The following is a 26,229-nucleotide window of genomic DNA, read 5'->3' on the forward strand; positions in this document are numbered from 1 at the left end:
ATGAACCTACAGTTTATAGACACCGAGGTTGCTGATACAGTCGAGCCGCTTAAGCAGAAATATTTGGAGAGGAGGAAGCAGGTTTGAGTTTAACAACAACTTTAAGTCACACACTCATTCAGCTCGTTTGAAAACTTCAAGGTATAAATGATTTGCAGTTAAACAGCGCATTAGCTAGCATGACCAATATCCCTGTGTAGTGTCACGTTAAATAACACTAACTGAGCTAAAATAGTTAGCTTTTGAAAAAACATGTCCACCGTTACTAACGCTAAATAAGCAACATATTAATATCAACCTTATAACAAATTACGTTCAAATATGTTTACTGTATTAAAAACTTCAGTTAGCCTATATATGTTTTAAACAAAGTTCTTTTATGAATTAGTAACATTTTAATTGAACCAACCTGTTGCAGTGCTCGCTTGTTGTCATGACGTCAGATGAACGTTGAATGCCCGCCTGAATGAGCCACTGAAGACTTTTACAAGTTGAATGTGGTCTATAAGCTATCTGTATGTTGGAATAGGCATCATGCTAGCAATGTCAATCGCAGATTCCTTTCCCTTAAACATGTCTTTGTCCTGATTTGTTTTAGTTTCCATCACCAGAAGACATTTCAATTGGAAGAAGTGAAGGTAAGAGCACTTCACACAGGGCCTCCACTTGCTCAGATAACTATGGGTTACTTACGTAACCCCAGGTCTCATAGTAACATGAAGTGAGATGTCTCACTATGGCAGTGCTTCTCAAAGTGTGGTCCGCGGACCACTGGTGGTCCGTGAGCGCCCCCTAGTGGTCCGTGAGTATCTTGGTAACATTTCACAATTTAAATAAATGTATTTATTTAAGTCTTCCGCACTCTCGCGGGGATATCTCCGCAATGGAACAAGCTTAAGTTTCACTTTCGATGATATAGCCCAGCGCAACACCTTCATCACACATGTTGCCACTTGTTTGTACCATTTTCAGGCGATTTGTAATCTGTTCTAGAAAAATGATGTGTTTTTGGATGTTTGTGGAGTTAGGTGGTCCGCGAGTGTTTTTTTATTGGTTAAGTGGTCCTTGGTATAAAAAAGTTTGAGAAACACTGCACTATGGGATGCGCCTCAACGCGTGTGCAAACAGAAGCATCAATCTCATTATGCCAATCCTGATTGGCTGGTGATCTTGACGTCTACGTCAGGGAATCCACCCACCCTTTAAGTAGCTTGCGCTACGTCGCAGCGTCATTCAAAATAAGCACCTCTTCTCGCTTCACCTTAGCAAGAAGGGCAGTAAACAATAACTGTAACGACATCATCATGCAATATCGTTTACGAAAAGTGACGAGACGAAAATGTAGTTTACTAAATAAAAACTATGCCAAAATCTCTCTTTACTTTCGTTGACGAAAAATGAGGAGACGAAATATTATCAAAGATAACGTTACATCTCTGATAGTCAGTTTTTCTCCCAGCAGTTCCATTTCCGGTGTTGCGGCAGGGCAGCAGCTGTGTGTGTCTGTGCTGCGCGCAGCGGTAGATTTGAATTACACCGGGCAGAAGACTCGGGTCTAACTCATGGTCTAACTAACCTTATTTAACAGAAAATAAAATGGCAACAACAGGGCTTGGGAGCAGTGGTCGTACTCGCGTTAACCGAATACCCCCCGTCAGCGCGAGTGAGTGATAAATTGTGCACTCAACGGATAATAATGGATTATGACGGAAATGTTACGATCCGTCAAAATGACTGACAACGAAAAAGTCTAAAGCCACCACTGCTTGGGAGAAAGAAATGATGTGATATTTGGGCCCATTTTCACTACAATGAGGCGGAGATAAAAAGCGAATGCATTGTTTTATCAGAAGGGAAGCGATGTGACCATACACCACAAACCTGACCAGATACTCTCTGCAAAGCTGCATTCTTAATCATTCAACGTGTGTTTTTCATCAAATAAGGACAAGATATAATCTTATTTATTTATATATACTAAAATGACAAATTATTGGTTTTGGCTAGACTAGTTTGACTGAAATGTTCTATATAATCTGATGACTAAAAAAGACACAACAGTTTTCATTGACAAAAAGTAGACTCAAATAATTCGTTTTCTTTGACTAAAATAAGACTCAAATGCTCAGACTTTTAGTCGACTAAATCTTGACTAAAATGTTTACTGTTTTAGTTGACTAAAAGAAGACTAAAATGCTCAGACTTTTAGTCGACTAAAACTTGACTAAATAAAAACAGGGATGAAGGTGACTAAATATGACTAAAACTAAAAAGGAAATTTAACACAGGACTAAGACTAAAACTAAATTAAAAAAATAGCTGACGAGATTAACACTAATGTCAATGGGGGTACATGAGTCAACCACCTTAGGTACAAAGGCAGGGTTGGGCTTCAGCAACACTCTCGTTTGCCCCGGGGCAAACTGAGTGCATGAAGGATGTACCGAGAGTGCATGAATGTCACTGATTCGCTTGGCATATGCCAGAGCCAGTAACAACACTGTCTTCAGTGACAGGTGTTTCACGTCAGCTTCTTCCAGGGGTTCAAATGGAGGTAGAGTGAGCCCATCTAAAACCACTGCCAGGTCCCATAAGGGCACCAGTGACCTGGAAACAGGGAGGAGCCTGCAAGCCCCTTTCATAAAACGGCAGACCAAGGGATGTTGGCTAGCCGTCTTACCCTCAAAGCCCACATGGCATGCAGCAATAGCAGCCAGGTACACTTTGATCGTAGAGAAAGCTCTGTGTTTATCAATCAGATCCTGTAGAAATGATAGAATCACCCCGACAGGACATTGAAAAGAGATGTGTCCTTTTTGAAGGCACCACTCCTCAAACACCCTCCACTTATAGTCATAGAGGGACCTGGTGGAGGAAGCTATTGCACTCTGAATAGCGTTTATCACCTTCTGAGGGAGTCCCACTGTATTCAGGTTATACCACTCACGGGCCAGGCCCATAGTGCCAAGCGCTCTGGGTGTGGGTGAAAAATCGTCCCCCCCCGCCTGAGACAGTATGTCCCTGCGTAGCGGAAGCTGCCACGGCTGCCCGCACAGCAGCTGATATATCTCCGCCAGCCAGTACATTGCAGGCCAGTGCGGAGCTATCAGGATAAGTGTGTGGCATTGTTCTCTCACTCTGGCCAGAGTTGGTGGTATCAGAGCCAGGGGTGGGAACGTGTACAGAAGGACCGGAGGCCAAACGTGCGCGAGCGCGTCCACGCCTAACGGTGCGTTTAAATCGCACATTGAAAAGAACAGCTGACATTGAGCGTTTTCTTTTGATGCGAACAGATCTACCGCGGCTCGGCCGTAACGCACCCACAGCTGACTCACAATCATTGGATGTAGAGTCCAGTCTGCATATAGTGGTGCACCTCTGGACAGTAGATCCGCCCCGAGGTTCATCACTCCTGGTACGTGCGTCGCTCTCAGAGAGAGGAGACGTCCACAGCTCCATAAGATCAGTTTGCGTGCCAGCATGTGTAACTGGAGAGAACGCAAACCCCCTTGGCGGTTTATATACGATATTGTGGTCATGTTTTCTGTCCTCACGAGGACGTGATGTCCTCTGAGAAAAGGCAGAAAGCGTTTCAGGGTGAGGAACACTGCTAAAAGCTCCAGATAATTTATGTGTGACCGTTGGAGGTCTCTGCTCCAGAGACCCCTCACAGGTCGACCTTCGTATATACCCCCCCAGCCCGTCAGACATGCGTCTGTGGTGACCACCTTCCGCGATAGGACAGCACCCATAGGCACGCCCCGTACTAGAAAAGTCGGGTGCAGCCAGTGGCGCAGTGCCATTATGCATTTCATAGTGACCAAAAGCGCCATGACGCACGGGGTCCAGTCTGAGGGCAGCTACCCAGCGCTGAAACTCCCTCATGTGTAAGCGTCCCAGTCGTACCACCAGGACGGCTGACGCCATGCCCCAGTAACCGCAGACATGATCTGAAGAGAACATATTTGCGTGGCTGGAAATGAGCGAGGCAAGCCCTGAAGGCTTTCACTCTCTCTGCTGACAGGCGGGCTGTAAAGGGCACCTAATTCAGGCGTAGGCCCAGGAAGAGTACAGTCTGGGCTGGGGACAACATGCTCTTCGATCGGTCGAGCAGGTGTTTTACGAGGACATTCGTCTGCATAATAGCCTCTTGCTCCGACTGTGCGAGAAGGAGCCAATCGTCCAGATAAGTTGCCAGGCGAATACCCTGTTGTCTTAACGGGGCTATCGCGGCTTCCGTACACCGTACAAACACTCGTGGGCTGAGAGACAGACCGAAGGGAAGTACTCTGTACTCGTAACAGACACCCTGAAAGGCGAACCTCAGATATTTCCTGTGTGGATAATATACTGGGATGTGGAAATACGTGTCTTTCAGGTCGACTGATGTGAACCAATCGTTTTGGCGCACGAGACGCAACAGATATGTGTGAGTGAGCATTCTGAATTTGTATCTTTTGAGATATTTGTTCAGAGCCCTAAAATCTAGTATAGGCCGAATCCCGTTCCCTCCCCGTTTGGGAACGAGGAAATACTTGGAATAAAAGCCGCTCTGACTCTGTTCGGAGGGTATTATAGATATAGTCTTCTTGTCTAGTAGCGAGAGGATCTCTTGCTCTAGAATATGGGCCGACTTTCCCCGGGCTTGCGAATGCAGAATGCCCGAAAAGTGAGGGGGGGTGGCAGCGAATTGGAGTCTGTAACCCCGTGTTATTGTCTTGAAAACCCAAGCAGATTCTGTGAGCATCCTCCACTTTTCGCTTCTCAAAGCGAGTGGAGATGTCACATCCCTGTCGTCTGCCCTCTGTGTCTTTATTTGTTGTGTTATGGGGCCCTCTATTGTCTGAACACGGTGGTACCCCAGGTTGACAACCCCGGTCGACACTGCGCATGCGCGTGGCGGTGATGCCTTCACAGCCCGTCCATCGTCCGCCTTCTGAGAGAGGTAGCAGCCACTCTTAGAAGGGGGGTAGACGTCAGACTGTTTATTGTTTTTATTGTCTTTCTTTTCATTTGTATTGACTGCGCCCTTGGCTTTAAGCCTGGAAACGACAGTGGAAAATGATTTATTAAAAGACAATAGTGATGACATGTGTTTGTGTGACTTAAACGAGCAGCGGAGCTTGCTGTCGTTGATGTTAAGTCCATTTCCCTCATGGTGCGAACTTGAGGATGACGTTCTGACATCACTCGAGGCGGCGGGAAGATGGGGGCATGGTTGCACCCCGGAAACACATGAGCACCTAACACTAGAACGTGTTCTGGAGCTGGAGAACAGGGAACTTCCAGCTCCTTTATCGAGGAGAGGAGGCTGTCAGGCCGCCCTCTTCTTCTTCCCCGGCTGTGCCTGAGCGGCTGCTGCCGGAACCTGAGACTTTCTTGGCCAGCTCGTCCTCGCCTCGTGTCTGGGCTGGAGACCCGGGGTGGGCTGTGGCCTCTGCTATTTCTGGATCTTGAAACGGGCAGGACGTGAGGCAGCCTGAGCGAAGGACTGCCGCGGGGCCGTTGAAGGCGGCGGCTGGACCCTTCGGGGAAGATAAAGCTGGAGAGCCTCATCCTCCTTCTTTTTGGATTCACACCGCTGCTGCATCGAAGCTAGAGCGGAGCCAAATATGCCCTCGGGAACAATAGGCATGTCCAAGACGTCCTTCTTTTCCCGGTCTGGAAGGTTCGTCAGGGTAAGCCACCTGGATCTCTCCTGTACCACCATTATCCCAAGTGCTTTGCCCGTGGCTTGGACTGCACAGCGCTGCACACGGAGGCAAATGTCCGTGATCGCTGCAATTTCGTCCCACACGGCAGGCTCAGGTGTGATCGTCATGTCCTCGCAGAGCTCCGCCTGGTAGGCGGTCAGCAGCGAGGAGATGTTGAGCGCCCTGGCGGACAAAGCCGCGGCTTTATAGGCTCGTTCGGTCATTGCTGACTGGAAGCGGTCTGCCTTTGCCGGTAGCGTGGGGTTCCTGCTCGGTGCCGAAGCCAGCCGCGGTTGGAGGTGGGCTGCCACCAGCGGTTCCATGGGCGGCATGCAGAGCAGGCCGAGCTTCTCCATGCCGACACAGTCCAAAGAGGAGGCACCCTGGATTGGGGCCTTGTTGCTCAAAGGGCGGTCTCTCCACGAGACCGACACCTCGTCCAGCATCTCTGGAAAGACTGGGAGAAGCTGATTCCTCATCCTCGCTGCTTGGGGCAAGTTCTTCCTCTCATAGCGAGATCTGGAGGTCTCCTTGGCCACTTCAGGCCAGGGGATGTCCAGCCTGGACGCAGTGCATTGGCACACGGCCTGCAAGTCCATACTGAGGCAGGGCGAAGCTGGTGTGCTTTCGCCCGGGGGAGCGGACATCGCCTCCGGCTTGGCAGCCTGGGCAGATGAAACGAAGATGTCATCTTCGTGCTCATCCGAGTCGGATAAGAGGAACTCAGAGGCATCCTCTTCATCCTCCTCCATATAATCCAGCTGTAGGACATCCTCCGCGGGTGGAACCACGGTGAGGTCCAGTTGGACACAGCGCAGGGCTCCTGACACGGCACGGGGCTCAGATTCTGCGGCTACCGCTGTTGTTGAGCCCCAGCCTGACACAGCGCGGGGCTCAATCTCCGCGGCGGTCGCCACCATGTCTCGATTGCCGGCCAGCGAATCAACGGACATGAAGGGGTCCCGTCCCGACAGGCTAGCTTGGCGCGCTAGCCGTCGGCGGAGGCTCTTGATGGTGAAGCGGGCACAATGCCCGCACGAACCGGGGGTATCGATAGCTTCCTGGGCGTGTTCCAGCCCAAGGCAGGACGAGCAGACCTGCTGTGAGTCCGTGCCCGAGATCCTAAACCCGCAGCCTCCGAGCCTCCGACTCCTCTGGTGTGAGGGAGAGAAGGGTCCATCCTCGTTTGCCGGGGTGTCGGCGCGGAGGGACAAGCTAGTAACAGGTATGTTACCGAAAAAAATCCAACCTTATCGTTATTCCGAAAGGAAAAAACGACGGGGTACATTTTTCTTTAAAAAATATTAACTGGTGTGTTAATATCTTTCTTATCTCCGTCTCCTCTGGTGTGAGGGAGAGAAGAGTCCGTCCCCGCTCGCTGTGGTGTCAGCGCGGAGGGATAAACTAGCAACAGGTATGTTACTGTTTGAAGAAAAAAATTAAACCTTACCGTTATTTCGAAAGAAAAAACGGCGGGGCAGATTACAATATTAACTGGTGTGTGTTAATATTTGTTCAATTCTTCTGCAAAGCAAAAAAGTAACCGGCAAGCGTCCGTCGACCGAATGTTAGCTTGGGTTCAGTCTGTGGACCGTTAAGCTAGCCCGGCTACTGATATTCGAGATGTGCTCTGAAGCGAGAAGAGGTGTTTGAATGACGCTGCGACGTAGCGCAAGCTACTTAAAGGGTGGGTGGATTCCCTGACGTTGACGTCAAGATCACCAGCCAATCAGGATTGGCGTAATGAGATTGATGCTTCTGTTTGCATACGTGTTGAGGCGCATCCCAGAGTGAGACATCGAACGGAGTGTTATGAATGAGAACAGGTTCTTGATCTGGTTATAGCAATGCTCTAACATTATACAGTTATTGATATTCACTAATGTAGCAGTATAGAAGTGATGAGAGGATATCACTGTATTCGTTATTGCTCCACCCCTCTATTCCATATTGTCTTTTGCTGTGTATTGAGATGTTGGAAGGTACATTGATCTTAACAATAATAGGCTTTGTTTTAACTGAGTCTAATTCAAATCACACTCGTTGGTTTGATCCACATCTGCTTCATAATACCTACCAAACATTAACCTAATATGCATAACATTACTTTATGTTAACTATTTCAGAGGCAGTACGGTAGAATATGTTGACCAAGCGGCCAAGCAAAGAGTTGAAAAGCTACAGTAAGGCTTTATATGAGCTGTTCGAAGCAGTTTCTAATAATCCTGACCAGTAAGTCAAAAGAGATTAATCCTACAAATACCATCTCTCATATTTTAGTTTTAGTATTATGCCTTGATCAAAACGTTTTGCTATTTTGTATCTAAGGTTTGGCAGTGATCGTGGTCTGCATGGCAGTAATCAGGACCTGAGGGGGGTCTCTGCAGGTTCCCCGCTTCAGTACTCCCAGGCGCTGTTTACAGAAACAGGTGCGTGTGTCACAGCAGTTTGCCAGTCAACAGTGTTTTATTCATAGCAAACTCAAAGTAGCAGCTGCTGAATTAAATTCAGGGTTAACATTTTCTTAGGAAAATCTTTTGAATTCACATTAATGTGATGGCAGATTTAAAGTGAAGGACTTTGCAAGATAATGAATCCTAAAATTGGCCTCACTGATTAGTCCATGTACTTCACTACTGAGTTCTTACAAATACGAATCACTTACTTTCCTAATATTGCTGAAAGATAATCGGATTTCTCCTTTTGGTCTGATAATGACATTGACTTTGACATACCTCTATTATTCCTCTATATTTGTCCAGATGTGACTCTGCCTTCCTCTCTGGATGAGAGCCCCGGAGCCCAGGACAATGCGAAAGATGGGGAGATGTGGAGAATTCACCGACTTCCTGACATGAGATGTTCCTCTTCCTTAGTGCTAGAAAACGTGTACCAGGAGATGATGACCATCTATGAACAACTAAAGGTGAAGAACATAATCATTATAATGACAGTGTATGAGTAAATGTGGATGGGAGAACTATGGCACAGAAAATGTGACTTTACCGTTTCCTAGTGTGTCTTAAAGAGATACCTACAGAAGTGTGTACCATCTTAAATTGCAGATAATGTTATATTACATGATATTTTGTGAATTTCTTGTGCAATTTCCCATTATTCTATATTTTTCTTTTTGTTGTTTTGATTTCAAGGATTAAAGGTTAGATCGATTTGGCAACTTTTTATTGGAGATATAGACATACATATGGTAAGATTAGTGTTTGTATGTTTGTTTGTATACAGGCAGAGCGACTAGGCCAGCAGAGGTGGGAGAGGGAGCTGGAGGAGCAAGAGAGAGAGCTGCAGGAGAGGGAGAGAGAGCTGCATGAGCGAGAGAGAGAGCTGCAGGAGAGGGAGAGAGAGCTGCAGGAGAGGGAGAGAGAGCTGCAGGAGAGGGAGAGAGAGCTGCATGAGCGAGAGAGAGAGCTGCAGGAGAGGGACAGAGAGCTGCAGGAGCGAGAGAGAGAGCTGCAGGAGCGAGAGAGAGAGCTGCAGGAGCGAGAGAGAGAGCTGCAGGAGCGAGAGAGAGCTGCAGGAGCGAGAGAGAGAGCTGGAGGAGAGGGAGAGAGAGCTGCAGGAGCGAGAGAGGAGGCTGAGTCAGCAGGAAGAGGAGACTGCGAGGAGGCTGGTCAGGATGGAGGAGATGCTACACTCTAACACACCAGCTGTAGAGGAGGTCAGTAACACACGTTCAACACAAGGGACGGGTTATATGTTTCTTCACCATCTCCGTTCACCTACAGCTGGGCCATATTTATTTATTTTTATTATTTATTCTACTATTTCAACAATGTAGACAGTTTATACATCTTAAAAACAAACAACATTAGTAGAAGCGGGGGGGCAGAAAGCAAAGCTTATACAGAAGTAGCCCTCCCGTTAGTCATCCTGTTGCAGGATAAAGTCAATAAAAGATACTCACACAGATAAACAGAATTCTATATATACATACACATACATATGTACACACATACATTCTTTTTTTTCTCCGGAAGTTTTTCCTTGTACGATGTGAGGGTCTAAGGACAGAGGGTTTCGTATTGTCATACTGATATTCTGTACACACTGTGAAGACCACTGAGACAAATGTAACATTTGTGATATTGGGCTATATAAATAAACATTGATTGATTGATTGATTGATTGATTGATTGGTTGGTTGGTTGATTGATTGATTGATTGATTGATTGATTGACATTCACCCATTTCCAGGGTGAAAATAAAAGAATAAAGTAAAACATACAAAATAAATGCCTACAAGTCCATGTTCAGATACCAAGACAGTTTCATTTCTCATCCTATTTTGATGTAAACTGATAATTAAGATAATTATGATAATAGTGATTATAATTCTTATAGTATTTATAATTATTATTATCATTATTGTTATTAGGGCCCGAGCACGGAGCGCTAGGACCCAATGGCGTCGAACCTAGTGTTCTTGTTCGTGGTATTATTATTTTTCTGCTGGCGTTTCCTGTTTTTGAGGCCTTTAGGACGCTTCAAAAGTTGTATAATTTTGCACGGACGCCAGGACTGGTGAAAAATACAATATTCTGGAGTCAATGGGTTAAATATTCCAACCTGCTCACTAGCGCCACCTATCAAAAGCCCATTTCGGAATAAATGTACAAAGTCGCACCGTAACTCCAAATGACCTGACATTTTGCACACATATCCGGGTGGACCTGCTCTACAAATAATCCTCTTGAAACCCTACGCTCCGCCGACATTTCTTTTTTTTTAATTAGCATAATGTTCAAAACAGTGAAATATTCACTTACATTTCAATTTTCAGTTTTTCAACACCAAACTTCGTATACAGCATTGGTGGAGGCTCAGACACATTACCGTAGCAAATGAGCATAAACGACGATAAATATTTCCGCCATGAATCAAAACGTACTCGCAAAAAGGCGGGGCTTAGAAAGAAATGCTCATAACTCATCAACAATGTATCCATATATCACAGATTTTGGTGGATAGGTTCAGTCTGTCTTGGGGAATAGGAACACCAAAGCATTTTCATTTTGGAATATAGGGGACGCCAAAAACACCACCAATGTATAACTCAAGAGCAGATGGACGAATTTTATGATGAACTGAGATATTAAGTGTCGCAACAAATGCAGAATGTGGGTGTGGCCTATACATTTTTCTTAAATTGCGATAGCATAAAATGAGCTTCGGACGCAAAACTTGGGACACACGTCAGAGCCCACGACCTTTTCGAGAATGTAAAAAAAAGCACGTAACTTTTCCAAAAAACTGCTCACTAGCGCCCCCTATTGTGTGGTAGTCACATATAGTTTCTCAGAACTTCATTCATTTTCGCACAGACATTCCTCATGGAATTCCGGACATATTTGTAAATAGCTTCCATTAGCCCCGCCCCCCAGGAAGTTGGCCATTTTGAATTATTTTTGTTTTTCATGCATTCTAAACACATTCTTGGAACTCCTCCTAGGGGAATGATCGGAAAAATTCCAGTCCAGGACAAGTTCATCCCCTATCCAATATGATGCTAAATTGCGAAGAAAAATGTTGATAGTTGATTGCCGAATTACATTTCGCAAATTACTCCAAACTACTCGCACATAGGTTTTCCAATATTCACGAAACGCGGTATACACATTGCTCTTATGAACCTGGACATATTTCAAATTGCCTTCCATTAGCCCCGCCCCCAAAAACTCGGCAATTTTCAAATATGTGCGTTTCTCATGCATTTTAAGCACATTTTTGCAAACTCCTCCTAGGGAAATGTTCGGAAAAATTCCAATCCAGGACAAGTTAAGGGCATATCCAATGTCATGCTACATTGAGAAGGAATAGTGCTTCGCTCAAACGGGGAGCTCGTAGGCTAACGGAGAATGTACAATTTTTTACCAATTATATGTCAGATAAGCTACTGAGACCTGCCTGTCTGCCTGGCACATCAACTCTCACTCACACACACACACACACACACACACACACACACACACACACACACACACACACACACACACACACACACACACACACACACACACACGCACGCACGCACCTACTGTTAGTCCAACAACGCCCTTTGCTGGCGGCATATTCATTACAACAGACACCTATACACTCCCTAACCCTAACCCTACTGTTTATTTGTAGATATCTCCTAAAGCCTGCAAATAAAGTGTGAAATGTAGGCCTGTTACATATAGTATTGAGCCATATCAAACACACTGTCCTGCTTTCTGCAATGACCTCAGCAGCTGTTCTCACTGTAAACATTGCCTCACAATGAAAGCAGTTGTATTAAAAAAGAAATAGCCTAACATCCAGGGGAGATGTGATTAGTGAGTAAACAAACGGTAAAGGGCAGAATGACTCGCGCACGTCTGCTTGACGCCGGGACGACCGGAGGCCCTCCCCGACAAGTGCACGGACGCGTGGGCCCACTCATCACTGCGCGCACATCTGCGACCGCAGTTTTAATTATCATTGTCATATAGTCATATACACTTTTTGTATCTATTTTTAAGTTAATCCAAAGACATAATGACCGGATAAAGATAACAAAATTAAATTAAAATAAACAAAGAACAAAAAACATTAGAAGACAAAAAAAACCATTGCATTATATTTTAATATAATTTAATTTGTCTTGCTATCTATAATTGAAAGAAAGACAAACCTCAAAACAACGTGCGCGCTAGATTAAAAAAAAACCTCCATGTTCATACGCTACACACACAAGCCCAGGAGAGTTTGTCTGTGAGAGGGGGAAGCTGTCTTGGAAGGTGGATAGCCACAGCAAGCTTGTCCTCGCCTTAAAATGTATTATTCCGGCTGGATCTATGACTCTTTCATTTTTATGAAGCAAATCAAACTAAACTTGTATCATTTCTGTCATGGTTAGTAAGGAGTTGCGCATCACATGAGAGGAAAAAGCAATCAACTGACCAATAATAGATTTTGTATAGCACACTCAAGTCCATGTAATGATTCACGAATGAGCTCAGGCATTGTTGCTGTGGTTGCACTAAATTAATCGGTTTGTATGGATGTGTCACACAGAAACACCAGCAAGAGCTGAGCGCGCTGCAGGAAGCTCTCCGAGAGAGGAGCAAGGAGAGCAGGAGGCTCAAGGCCAGCTTCGACTCCATCAAGGGGCTGAACGACAGCATGAGGAAACAGGTGAGAAGTGACACATTTAGATCATGATTGTCTGTTTATTTTTTGTTGAAAACATTAAGGTTTCATAAATTCCTATTTAATGCTGAAAGGAAATTGACATCAGGGGCTGAAATGTTTACCATGAATACCATGGATAAACTCATGGCTAAATTCATGGTCAAATGTTTGGACCGACAGACTTTTGAGTTTTTTCATTTGATTAAAAGCTCATGATGCTTATTATGATGTAATGTAAAGCGCTTTGAGCACTTGGAAGAGCGCTAAAATAAATGCAATGAACTATTATTATTGTATTATTATGATGGGTCTTGATTTTATGATTTTGTTTAAATGTGCAGGCTTTCTGATCAGTATGGTCGAAAATATTTAAAAAAAAGTTTTGCTTTCAGAAAAATATCAAAAGTCTGCATAATCTGACAACAGCCAGTCCATTTTTTACTCTATTTTCCATTTCTTTCCTTAATTATGTCACCAACAGTCAAATCTTTACTTAATAACAGTTGAAGAAACAGAGGTTCATACCCGACAGTTAGTGCCTTAGGCCACACGAGGGCGCTATGACCTAACTCCTCTTAGAGTTTGAATGATACAACAGTGGTTTAAAATCTGCCAATCTGCACTGTTTTCTTGGTATTAGTGTTAGTTTGGACCTTGAAGTGCTTTTGTTCTTTTGGATTAAGCCCTCTTGGCTCAAAAAGTGAGCTGATTTGTAGGCATTGTTATGAAACAAATTAAGAAATGTGTTTCGAGACTGGTTCTTGCATTGCAAAATTACATTTACTTTTATTTAACCCAACAGTTGAATGAGATCATTGAACAGAATAAAAAATTGGAGAGCCAATCCAAGAAGGTGCATGCTAGACTTGAGAACCTACAGGTAAATCTGACAAATGTGTCATATTTTTTCAAAACTGTTTTCTTTGGAAAGCACTTCTAACATACAATTTTAAATGTATCATGATGATCTTAACCATGTGCTCCCTTAATTGAAAGCATGTATTTCCTGTAGCATGGACATATAATTGCATTTAAAGATTTCAAAAATACATATGGTTTCAAGATCAATAATAATCTTTTTCTTTTCAGAGGAAATATGAGCACAGCATTGCATTGAAAGGCTGTCAGAAAGTGAGAACAGAGATGATTAAACCATCCCAAAAGGAGAAAACGGCTGCCTGTGGAAAATCAAACAACAAGGTAGCTTAACAACAGCGTGTTTCGACACACACAAACACAAATCACACACAAACTGGAAACAGTACAACTGCCTTTTCTACAAGCTGCACTCACCCTGCCAGCTGACATTATAAATCATAGTTTGTGGTTCTCATCACACAACTGCTGTTAATGAAGATGAATTGCCAGTGGATACAGTTGAGGTTGTTGCTCTGTCGATACAGCTTAATTTATCATTTTGACAATGATCTTTCATTTAATTACAAAACATTGTTCAGCTTTTGATAAGCATCTTCAGACTCCAGTGGAACCACAGTCTTGATGTGATTTTCACACTGTTCTGGATACACCTGTAGCTGAACTTAAAATGGATACATTTTTCTAGTCATTTTTAAGTTTTCCTTAAATCTTGACTTCTTCTGTGCTCATTGTGACTCCATGCATGACATTTTGTAGAATCCATATCAAGACATATATGACAGATAAAAAGGGTTTAATAAAATTAGCAACTATAACCATAAAAAGTCATAATTTGGTGACAACGTTCCTGCTTTAGTAATATAATTGAACCTTGTTTTGTACACTCATTCCCTTAGGGCAGCTCTAGTCCCACCTCTCTAAAGCTCCAGGCCCTTCTCCTGGACTGGGTGCTTGATGAACAGACGCTCTCATCAGCAGCAGGAAACAAAGAGAAGGGTCTCGGCCACTGTCTGCCTCCAGAGATCGTACTCAACGAGAGATGCCTGAAGGTGGAATTTTACCTTTAGCTTTACTGTGGTCTTTGAACTTTATTACAAATGTATTGCATATTTTTTATGTCCTGACCACAAAAGAGCATTCGAGATGTTTTGTCACAGTCAACTTTGGTTCCTTAGGTGCTGCCATTATTAGCAGATCAGCTTCATCACACTCCTTCATCGGAACCAGACCTCCTTCTAAGCCTTCTTCGACTCATCCTCTGGGCTTTGAGACAGATGGACAGCAGCACACAGGTACAGTGTTTCCCCTATATATAAATAGCGGTATAAAGATATATATATTTGTTTTCATTTAAAAAAAGGTAAAAAGCACCCGTTTTGATTGTTTGTTATGTGGATTTGTAGTATTTGTGTTACTGTATGTTCAATGAAGGTGTATTTAGCTAAATCTTGAGACATTGCCACTGTACAATTGTTTGCGTTGTTAATGAGTGAGACACACCGGAGTTGAGGATCTGTGGGGTTTATTCTCCCAACAATATCATTTACAATGTAAGCATTTAGCAGACGCCTTATTCCAAAGCCACTTACAATTTATTTACTACAATGACATTCTCCCGGGAGTAACTGAGTGCCTTACTCAAAGGCACACTAGTGGTGGTGTTCCAGGCGGGATTTTAACTCGTAACCTTCCGATCATCAGCCCACCTCTTTATCCATTAGAGCAGTGGTTCTCAAACTTTTTTCAATAATGTACCCCCTTTGAAAAAAAAATTCAGCCAAGTCCCCCCTGATCAGCGCAAAAACAATTTGTTAAGGAAAAAATGCCTATATAAAGAGGTACAGTACAGCGCTGCACCATCGGTGTCTGATTCATTAAAACAACAACCTTGTAACTGAGGAACACTTAAATGCTACATTTCAAATGTTTAGAATCCATCACTAAATTCATGGCAAACCAATTTTAACATCATGCAATAACACTAAGACGACATTAGTTGCATTGAACTGATCTTTTTAATAAGTTGTACTTACAATGTAGTGAGAAACATGGGCTTGTGCTTCACTGAGGATCTTTGTCATTCTGACAGGGAGGCCAACCGCAGTTATTACACTTCACGTTTTGAAATCTGTGTAACTCTGTTAATATAAAACCCACACTGCTAAAACTTCGTTACTTTTCCTAAAATTGGTATATTTATTTATTTTGGGTTGTGAGGAATGAAGAGAACAAAATATATGAGCATTTTATGAGCATGGGATTTTGACCCCTCATACAAACAGTAATGCTGCGCTATACTTTGCGGCCACACGCCGTTGCCAAGCAACGCTTATTGTTTAGGTGTCCTTTGATAAGCAGGCAGTCAAATAATTAACTAGAACTAGCTAGATCTGATGGATTTGGACATAAACGCGAGTGAAGTATAACCGGACGCGAGAGAGATCAGAGATCAGATCAGCTGCTGCTGACGGAGAATATGCAGCTCTGCATGATCACAACTCCGCCGCTGTGACGGACCGTTGAGTGGAGCAAAATTAAATACACAGTTAGACCTAACACACTTAGCTAGTTTATCTACTCTGGAACTAGCTAAACTAGTTATAAATATATGTATTCTTTACTGTCGGGTCACTTATTACAGGTTCAGCGAGCTGCATGAGACTGACGGGCTGTCGGGAGAGGAAAAGAGAGCACCCCGTTTATTCTTCCCATTTTATTATCCAGAATTACTGTAAATCTTTGAATAAAGTAGTTAATCTACTATTAGCAGTTTGTTTAAATGCATTAATTAGGTTTTTTTTTTCATTAACATAAAATAAATCTCACGTACCCCCTGCAGTACTCTAACGTACCCCTAGGGGTCCGCGTACCCCCATTTTAGAACCACTGCATTAGACCACCAAAAAAATAAAAACATAAATAATAATTTTAAGTTTTTCTTTATGAGATCTATTTGTGGCGGACGATATTTAATTGTGGCGGCCCGCCACAAATAGATCAATGTATGGGAAACACTGCTGTATGTAAGCCTCAAGATCCTTTCTTGTGCTGGCACACACAGAAAAATTCCACGCGCTCCACGCTCACATTTAGCTGGGCCTTAGCACCGCTGCTATGACTCCATCCTCGGGGAAACACTGGGGTAATTAATAAATATGATCAATCTTTCCGGTAAACTTGATTGAAGAATATAAAGTACAACAACAATAATAATTGGACATGTGGAGTTTGTTGGCTTATTGTTTTTATAGATTTCACTGAAGAATGTCTGGATTTTACACATAGTAAACATTGTGACGCCTATTAAAATATGACCTAGCTAGATAACAAGTACCACCTTAACCCATAGACTGGAATATATATGTGCTGCTATGTTATTTAATAGTAAAGTATTATTTAGGTTGTTGTCTTTTAAAATAAATAATCAACCGTTTCCCAGAAAATCTAATAGTCTACAGCGAAAGGGAGCATAAAATGAAAAGAAAACCAATGTCTTCTTTAAAGAAACAGATTATCCGGGCTATTAATCCTGTGGCCTTCACCTTTCCTTAGTTTCTTGGCATTTGGCCTTGCAGGAGAAGAGTGTAATTCTACAGAAAGCTGCTGGGTCCCTTTCACCACATCCTCGCTGCAGAAACCCAACGCACAGTTTTCCTTCAGACCTTCTAGAGACATTACTACACATAGCAGAGGTACACGTCCACTTGAAGCAGGGAATATCCACTCTATCACCACATCTCGCCTCACAGCACGACAGCTCTTATGTTTGGAGGTCCTATCGAGTTTCATCTTGCGTTCAACACAGTCTAGACATGAGGGGAAACAGCCTGTCCCTGTGTGTGTGGCTGTAATAAGGGCCATGAGTCCCTCGAGAGCCCCACCATGACAAATACTGTAGGCGTTTGTGGCTGAAGGGGTGAGGCATGATAGGACAATTCTGCCCTATTATCCCCTCCCACTATCTTATTGTGAAGGCTAAATATGAGCCTGTGTTGACCCTTACCTTCAGCGCATTGTTTTCCAACTTTCCAAACCTGGCTATTATCCTATAGCCCCCCCCAAATACTCTACCCAGTGCTTCCGACTTCCAAGCTTCAGTCCTCAGCAGGGAGCTTGGCCCCCTCCCATGTTTGTTTGTCAGACCATGTCATATCTGTACAGTGACATGCTTGATGTTAAACTGGAATCACTTGCTCCCTTATTGCTGCAACATGTGTTCACTCTTTAAAACAAAAACCCAACACTATTTGGCCAAAATGCATTCATGGAATATTTCAAAATCTTAGACTTCCTATACAGTTGTTGGACACTTTGAGGAGAGAGAAGACAGAAAGGGATGTGTGTGTGGATACTTCCAGCTGTTCACTGTTTTGGAGATACATAGATTTTGCATAGTAACTGTTGGGGAAATATTTTCCAAGGCCCATAACTTTGACCCAGTTTATCAGTTCAAACTGTCCTGACTGAGCACACGCCCCTCGTAACCTTGGCTGCTGTGCTCTCAGTGTTCTGTCTCCCTGTTCCTGCCTGTTGGCGTCAGCTGATAGAGGTGTTATGATTTTATCTTGTTATGCAGCATGTTGATGATTCTCTCTGAACTAGCTAAATACATGGGTCTGGGGTAGAGTTCTTCAGATTTGACGTGGCAACTCTACCGTGAAGTCAGAACCTCTGGCTCTGTTACTTGTGATGTGAATTCTCCGGCCGAAGCTCCAAATAAACCATCCGTGTTTAACATCAAAGCTCCTGCTCTTCCCGTGTCTCTTTCCTGAGACGGTGACTCCTCCTGCATTGCTGCTACACAGAAGTTTCCCTTACAACTGTGATGATTTATTGGCTCCATTACTTCTTCGGGGAAGTCTGAGAAGAAGCCCAGTGTTGGATGAAAATTACTCTTGGCAGATGATTTTATATAACAAAAGTAACTGAGTGCAGACGCAGTCATGCATTGTGTGTGTGTGTTTCCACAGCATGTAGCACTCTCTGCCACTCTGCGGCGGATAGGAGAGGAAGTATCAAAGACCCCGGCTCAGTTAACGGTGCTTCAGTCTGAAGATCCAGAGCGGCCCCCCTGCAGGAGCTGGCCCCTGTACCGCAGCCCCCAGCCTCACACACGCATCCTCTCCAACCTCATCATCCTCCGCACCGTCACGCAAGGTAACGGTACCAAACACAAAAATCCATCTAAAGCTAAAATGCAAACAAATATTTATTTAGGGTCATAATGCAGGAAATAGGGTCAGAATAATGCATCAGGTAGAGCTAGCTACTATTATGATCTTTATTGATACATACAGTATGTCGATGGCTTATTTTCATAAAGGAATAGAGCTTTGTGTCAGAACAATTTGGAAATTTGACAATTTCCTAGAGCCCAAGGTGACTTCCCCTGAACTGTCCAAGACCTAAAGATGTTTATATATAAACATATTATTAGTTAATTAATATTATTCATTTCAAATGATTCGATTTTAGCCGGGCCGGATACAATTATTGGTCGTGCTTTTTACAGTATTACGGCTTCCACAGATGACTTTTATGGATTTTTTGGCACTTCAGATATTCATTGCTATCGGGATGTTAAGCACGTGCACTCCGCATCAACAAAACGGCTCGCTGCACCCTCGCTGCGAAGGGGACTCAAGTTCCCATCAGCAAAAACACGTGGGTTTGCTATCCTGGCTCCAAAATGGTGGAATGAGCTCCCCATTGACATCAGGACAGCAGATAGCTTACACACCTTCCGGCGCAGACTGAAAACTCATCTCTTTCGACTCCACTTCGAGCGATAGAACTATTAACAAAGCACTTATATACTAATAAAGGGCTGGCTTATCTAAAGCCAGTTGAGTAGCACTTGAAATGTTTTTGCTCTATGAAACCTGATGTACTTATATGATTCTGTTTTCTTCAAGTTTGTATTTTGTTGGTCGAACGCACTTATTGTACGTCGCTTTGGATAAAAGCGTCAGCTAAATGCAATGCAATGCAATGTAATGTTAAGAGCATTCCATGGAATATAACAAAAAGTGTATCTCGAGCCGGTTTCTCAAACTTACCTACCCCACCTTTAAGTATTTAAAAATTAATCGTTAATAGTGTCTGTGAAGCTGACCGTTGAGCGGCCCAGACCAAGCAAGGAGGCAGAGGCAGAACTTCCAAAAATATAACCCGACGTGGGCATTTATTAAAATCATGGGCACAAAGTTCACCGCCTCAATCCTGCGGTTCTCCTTTCGCACATCCTGCAGCCACAAGGATCTCTCACACACACACACACACACACACACACACACACACACACACACACACACACACACACACACACACACACACACACACACACACACACACACACACACCCAGCCCTCTCAACAGACAGAGAAACAGAGCCCAAATACCCACACTCCAATCAGCACAACCAGACACAGGTGAGGGGGGAGGAGACAACACAGGACACCAGGTGCACACAATCATCAGCCACAGACAACATATACTGTGCAATCACGCCAATAAAGTGCCACATTACCCGGCCCGAAGCAGTCAGTCCATAGTGACGAAGCCACCTTCGTCACAGTGTCTGTGATCAATGTATGTAATGATGTAGATACCAATCTCATACATTCAATTGTATATGTACAATTTCAATAATCATAAAAAGAGAAGAGACTTTAAGGAAAAACATGATATGCTTTCCTTCTCTGTCACTATGCTACGTTTTCTTTATTCTGGATAAAGACATTTAAAATAATGTGAAATAAGTTATTTTCATTATTTGTCTTTAGTAAGATAACACTTACTTTATATTAATAATAATTTGATTAATACAAAAAGCAGGTTATAAAAGAAACATGATCCGACCTACAAAACGTGTGTGTGAATCTGCTGTTAATTATCACTTCCCACTCTGCTCACACCCACCTGTGTGGGTGTGAACGCACAGAAACAGCAGGGTGTTAGACATGTAAGTGCTGCTTACACATACTTCACAGGCTGTGTAAACATCTCACTCCACATTTTAATCAAAATCTTCCCATCAAAGCTAACACAAGTACATAGTTCAGTATAAGTGCAGAGCAAGTGTACCTTGTTGCAGTGCACACCATCTGTAATCTGGGCAAATACATGTTTTGAATCGCACAAGCCAGTTCTGTCAGTCCACCACTGTCTCAACAACAATTGAATGGATAGCCATGACTTCCTGGACATGCATACATTGTTCCCAGTGGATATTTCTATAACTGTCTTGACTCCTTTTGGATGGATTGCAATACATTTTGATACAGACACTCAATGTCTCCAGAGGATGTATCCTATTGACTAGGTGTCACCGGCAGATTGTTATTTTTGAATTTAAGAAAAACATAGTATGGGAAGAGTCTTCAAAATGGGACAAACATTCATGCTCCCCAGAAGATTAATTGTAATCAAACTCCCATATTTGGAACTTGGTCGTGTCTATTTTACGGCTTTTGTGTCTTCTAGAAAACATGAAGCTTAGCTCACAAAGCTTCTCGCCACTATATTTACCAAATGTTGCCCCCTTGCCTTCCACACTATACATCTTAGTGCCCTCAGTGGGTGCAGCCGACATACCCGCTGATATTTTGATGAAACTCTTCTAAACTGACCCTCCATCTGCTCGTAATGCTTGAAGGGTATGTCTTCAGTGTGTCTTTTAAGAGACTATCTTCTGTCAGTCTGCTCACCAGGTTCTCTTTCTCCTCTTCTGTGGATTGACAGGAAACTAGATTCAGTTTAATGGAGAGATGTTTCTTCCCTTTCATATTTGATGGGATCTTACAGATAATGGGTACCATTCTGAGTTGGAGCTAACCAAAATCAGCCCAGCATAAAATAGACAAAGCTTTTATCCCATGTGAGGTTGTATAAATTCAACCCTTTCGGACATTTGAAAAGCATTTTCGGAGAACTTCAGAAACCCTCAGAAGTATGAGGTGATCACAGATCGTATATTTGAAGATGACAGGCAAAGAGGATTCTGGACGCCAAAAGTGAATGTAGAAGGATGGCAAGCATTAAGGCAAATGTACAGTGGTGGAGTGTAAGAAATGAATAAAGGAAAGAGCCTTGGATATTAGGGATAAAATGGTGAAAGGGTAGATGGAAGATAATTGTGCTGTTGCAGCTACACACCAACAAAAACAAAGATTCAAAGATTAGATAAGTGTTGCAATGATTACTTGATTAGTCGATCAAAATCCACCGTGGATTACACATTTCCCTTTGTTGTCGGGTCTGACATTTGACATCTCATGGAGGAGTTCCTCTCTCATGGTCGGACAAGACTTTAATTTATAATTAATGATGTCGTCACACTTAGTACCGACTGACCTTTACCCAAACTCTCTTGGTGTTTTCTTTCCTGGTGCGGTCAGACCATATAAACATCATGGTCCCTGGTAGACCCCCGCACATATAACAGCACAGACTATAACAACCCTTGTTGTGCAATTTTTTTTAAACTTTTTATTTGTTATCTTTAATATCTTTTAATGCATGCTTCTTGGGTAATATTAAGCTGTCTTTGTCTTTTTCCTGCTGTAACAAATGCAAAAATCCCCTCTGTGGGACGAATAAAGGGATTCTGATTCTGGTGTCCTCTCATTGTGCTTGGCTTCAAAACTGTCGTTTTATTCGGGCCAAGAAATGCCCTTTCTGTCAAAAGAGACGGGAAAAGAGAGTTATTGTTTAAACAGTTTTTTATATAGAAATAACATAATTTAGCTTGTTTTCTCAATTTAGCACTCTTACTTGCCAATTCATCAACCATCTTTTTCGGCTGAAAGTCGAGCAGTTAATATAACGTTGATAGGATCTAAAAACCTAATTTAAGATCTAATTAAGTATATCTGATAGTAAATATTCCTCTCTCTCTGTCTGCAGCTGATGTGCTAGCCCAGGCTCTGGACAGTCTGCGCACCGAGCTGATGTCTGAGGAGAGCCGAGGCCTCTTCCTTCACTCTGGAGGCGTGCGAGTGCTGCTGTCGATGCTCCGGGCCGGCCGTGGAGGGCTTCACACACCTGTAGACATCCTCATGCAGCTGGCTGAACAATCCCGTAAGTAGATGTTTCAAATTCAAAGCAAATCACTCCCTACTATGCGATTGTTGATACAAATCCACACAACAGTGGTAAAGAAACCGAAACCCTCCAATGCAGGGCAGACTTGACAGTACAGAAATGACTTTTTAGCAGTAGCTTAGTTTTAACATCTCCATCTTCAAGTCTTTGAGAAGAATTTTGATTCATAGCAGACATCTCAATTGAGTCAAAGGTATGGCTAAATCTCTCCGATGTTTCCGGTTAGGCTAACCATCTTGATGAGCATTGGTGCAAAAGATAGTTCCAGCATTTCTCAGAGATTGGATACTGTGAATATGCTTCCAGCCCATTTTTACTATTTAAAACCTCATCATATTAAAAATAATCACAGTGGAGTATTTTTGAAATACTTTAAAGTTTAAACATGTCTGAGTGTGAACTTGTACACTTCCTTAGGAAACGGCCAGTAGTTGCCGTGGCCTCGAAGCTGCTGTGATCCCTCTTCTAGCCCCGAGATTTACAGACAGTTTTTTGTACGACTATTAACTTTGATTTATACCAGCTCCTCCTTCAGATTGACTCCATATCATCCCCATATAAAAACCACATGTGAAAGGTAACGGTTTGTCTGAGCTCACATCAATCATCGCTGGTCAGACAAAAAAAAGGTTTAGAAGCTGTCAATAAACCTCGGACCTCCACCGCCTCCTGGCCTTTTTTATAGAAAGACAAAAGACGAGAGCACAGCTGCAGGAGGTTCGCGCGGGTTATGAGCCACATCATTTGGGGTTGCTACGGTAATACGCAGCAGAACCACATGCTGGAGGTGACTTTGGCCCGGAGCCGTGTGTGTGTGTGTGTGTGTGTGTGTGTGTGTGTGTGTGTGTGTGTGTGTGTGTGTGTGTGTGTGTGTGTGTGTGTGTGTGTGTGTGTGTGTGTGTGTGTGTGTGTGTGTGTGTGTGTGTGTGTGTGTGTGTGTGTGTGTGTGTGTGTGTGTGTGTGTGTGTGTGTGTGTGTGTGTGTGTGTGTGTGTGTTTTAAGGAGCTGTAAGTCTGGCTAATTAGTGCATTTTACAAGCAGTAATGAGGAGAAACGGGGAAAGGGTGAGGCAGAGGGGGAGAAAGGTTTGCACCTGAAGGTTGCCAATAAAAGAAAACAAAACAAAAAGGTTAAGTTGTACACATAACACATGCACACACACACATGCAGGACTTCTGTGGTCACACTGACAACTTGTATACACTTCAGTCACATAGCAGTTACACATCTCACAAACTGGCTCTGAACGATGTCTGGCAAACAGTGGGTACATACATTAACTACCACACTACTGCATGCAGTATATTTAACTGTCATGGAAACATATGAATGTGCTTGGTGAGTGTTTGTGTTCTTTCCACGCTGGCCACAGTAATGAAGTGGTTGTTATTTGTTTTCCTAGCTTTGCAGTTAAAAAGCCCTCCCTGACCTGTTAAACTACTTTAGGCAAGGACTGTTTACTCATATGTTTCCCCCTATGCTGTAAACCTACAAAACCACGAGTACTATGTCTGTTTGTGATGTGTGAGTGTGTGTCCATCTCCATCTGTATCTGTGTATCCACATACATGTAGAATGTAGCACACATTAATAAGATAAAGCGCCATCAGAGGAAGCAGTATGAGCAAAGGTGCTGCACACATTTGTTGGATTCAATATCGCTGCTAATGAAACAAATAATAAAACCTATATGACAATAACCACATGAGTTTTGAAAAGATTCTCACTCAGGTCTGGAAGATTTAAAAACATTAGAGAAAGTTGTTGCAAAGAACGTTATTATTAAAATACACTATTAGCAGATATTTCCCTAAATATTCACTAATCAGAATGTTTTAGTGAAAGATGCAAAATAAATAAGAAACAGTTCAAGACGAGGTGAAAGGATATTATAACTGAAACTGACCAAACTATCCTTTCCTGCCTCATCTTTCATATCAGATTCTATCCTTCCTTATCTGAACCTGATCCCATTCTTCTCCGTCCAATCCTGCGCTGTGATTTGATGCCAGCAGAACCTCTGTACCAGCTTAAAAAAAAGTCCCTCTGTGGCTCAGATTGTATTCTCTTACCCCGGTGCGTGGTGGACTACAGTGGAGAGTTAGTTTGAAAAGCAGCAGGAATGTGACTTTAGCAGAAACAAATGTTTGTTTACCAGGAATCCACAAATTGAAGGCCTTCATGAGGTCCACATTTGCTTTTATTAAAAAATGTGCAGCTCCCATCTGTGTGGATAGATGCTGTTGTCCTTCCACTGTTTCATCTGCGTGTGTGTGTGTGTGTGTGTGTGTGTGTGTGTGTGTGTGTGTGTGTGTGTGTGTGTGTGTGTGTGTGTGTGTGTGTGTGTGTGTGTGTGTGTGTGTGTGTGTGTGTGTGTGTGTGTGTGTGTGTGTGTGTGTGTGTGTGTGTGTGTGTGTGTGTGTGTGTGTGTGTGTGTCCCTGTTCCTGTCCAACTCACTCGATCGTTTTTCATGGTTTGCTTTGGCATCCCTGTATTTTCACTGCTACAGTATGTAAATCTGAAGTTGATCATTTCCGTCTTCTCAGAAGTTTTACCATTAAATGTGTTGTTCGTTAGAGAAATAGTTTTGATGGTTTCTTTCTTTGCTTCTTCTTTATGTGCTTGTAGGCAACTTAAATCCCTTCCTTGAGGCGTGTAGCTGTGAAGAGTTTTTCCGAACGGCCGCCCAGCTTCTCAAAAACCCTCGTCTGGAGCTCCCGACGCTGGAGAAGCTCTCCGTCCTTCTGCAGAAGCTCTCCACCATCAAGTAGACACACTCATCTGCATACTCTAGATACAACACTCTGAACATGGGCATCTACAGTATACTCCTGAGGATGAACTAAATGCAGGTTTTATTTCTATTTGACGTGTCGACATAGACTGATCCTTATCTGACCTACATAACCTGGGTCATAGATTTGACCTCCCTTATGAACATGAAACCTATATTCCCTTACTTTCTACTCTTTGCCATAGATAAAAACAATGGTTCCCTATCTTTCTTGTGATTCCTAAAAAGCCTAAAAACCTTTCAAGAAAAAAGCAAAGACAAAACATAAAGTTCTGCAGCATGTTTTTATTTTTTTCAATGTTCTACCCTGTTGATTATCTCATGACCCCTCACATTTGTGGCCCCTTGTGAGTGTTACACTCCCCAGCTTGTGAAACTGAGTAAGCTTCTATGAGTAAATGGTGCAGCCCTCTAAGGCTATCGCTATTGGGTAATCCCCCCGCGCAGCGCCCCCGCGCAGCGCCCCCGCGCAGCACTGAAACACCACGCCCACCCGCAAGGTGGGCCCCACCCTCGGGCCTCCTTCCGGTATAAATAGGAAGGAGGCCCGGCAATCTGCTCCCATACAACATAACTTTTCTTCAGCT

The 26,229-nt window shown here is 43.2% G+C and overlaps 1 protein-coding gene across 1 annotated transcript; it reads left to right on the plus strand.

Moving 5' to 3' along the window:
- Positions 1 to 26,001, plus strand: LOC117466756 (coiled-coil domain-containing protein 138-like). The gene is given in 15 exon segments (XM_034110194.1): positions 1 to 81; positions 599 to 638; positions 7,820 to 7,925; positions 8,022 to 8,122; positions 8,456 to 8,619; positions 8,937 to 8,995; positions 9,291 to 9,369; positions 12,747 to 12,866; positions 13,666 to 13,743; positions 13,953 to 14,063; positions 14,639 to 14,791; positions 14,918 to 15,034; positions 18,713 to 18,899; positions 22,650 to 22,823; positions 25,477 to 26,001. Coding segments are annotated over 15 exon segments (1,713 nt in total). The 3' UTR covers positions 25,620 to 26,001.
- Positions 26,002 to 26,229: the final 228 nt, after the last annotated feature.

This window comes from Pseudochaenichthys georgianus, chromosome 21, assembly GCF_902827115.2.
Source record: "Pseudochaenichthys georgianus chromosome 21, fPseGeo1.2, whole genome shotgun sequence".
Taxonomy (NCBI): Eukaryota; Metazoa; Chordata; class Actinopteri; order Perciformes; family Channichthyidae; genus Pseudochaenichthys; species Pseudochaenichthys georgianus.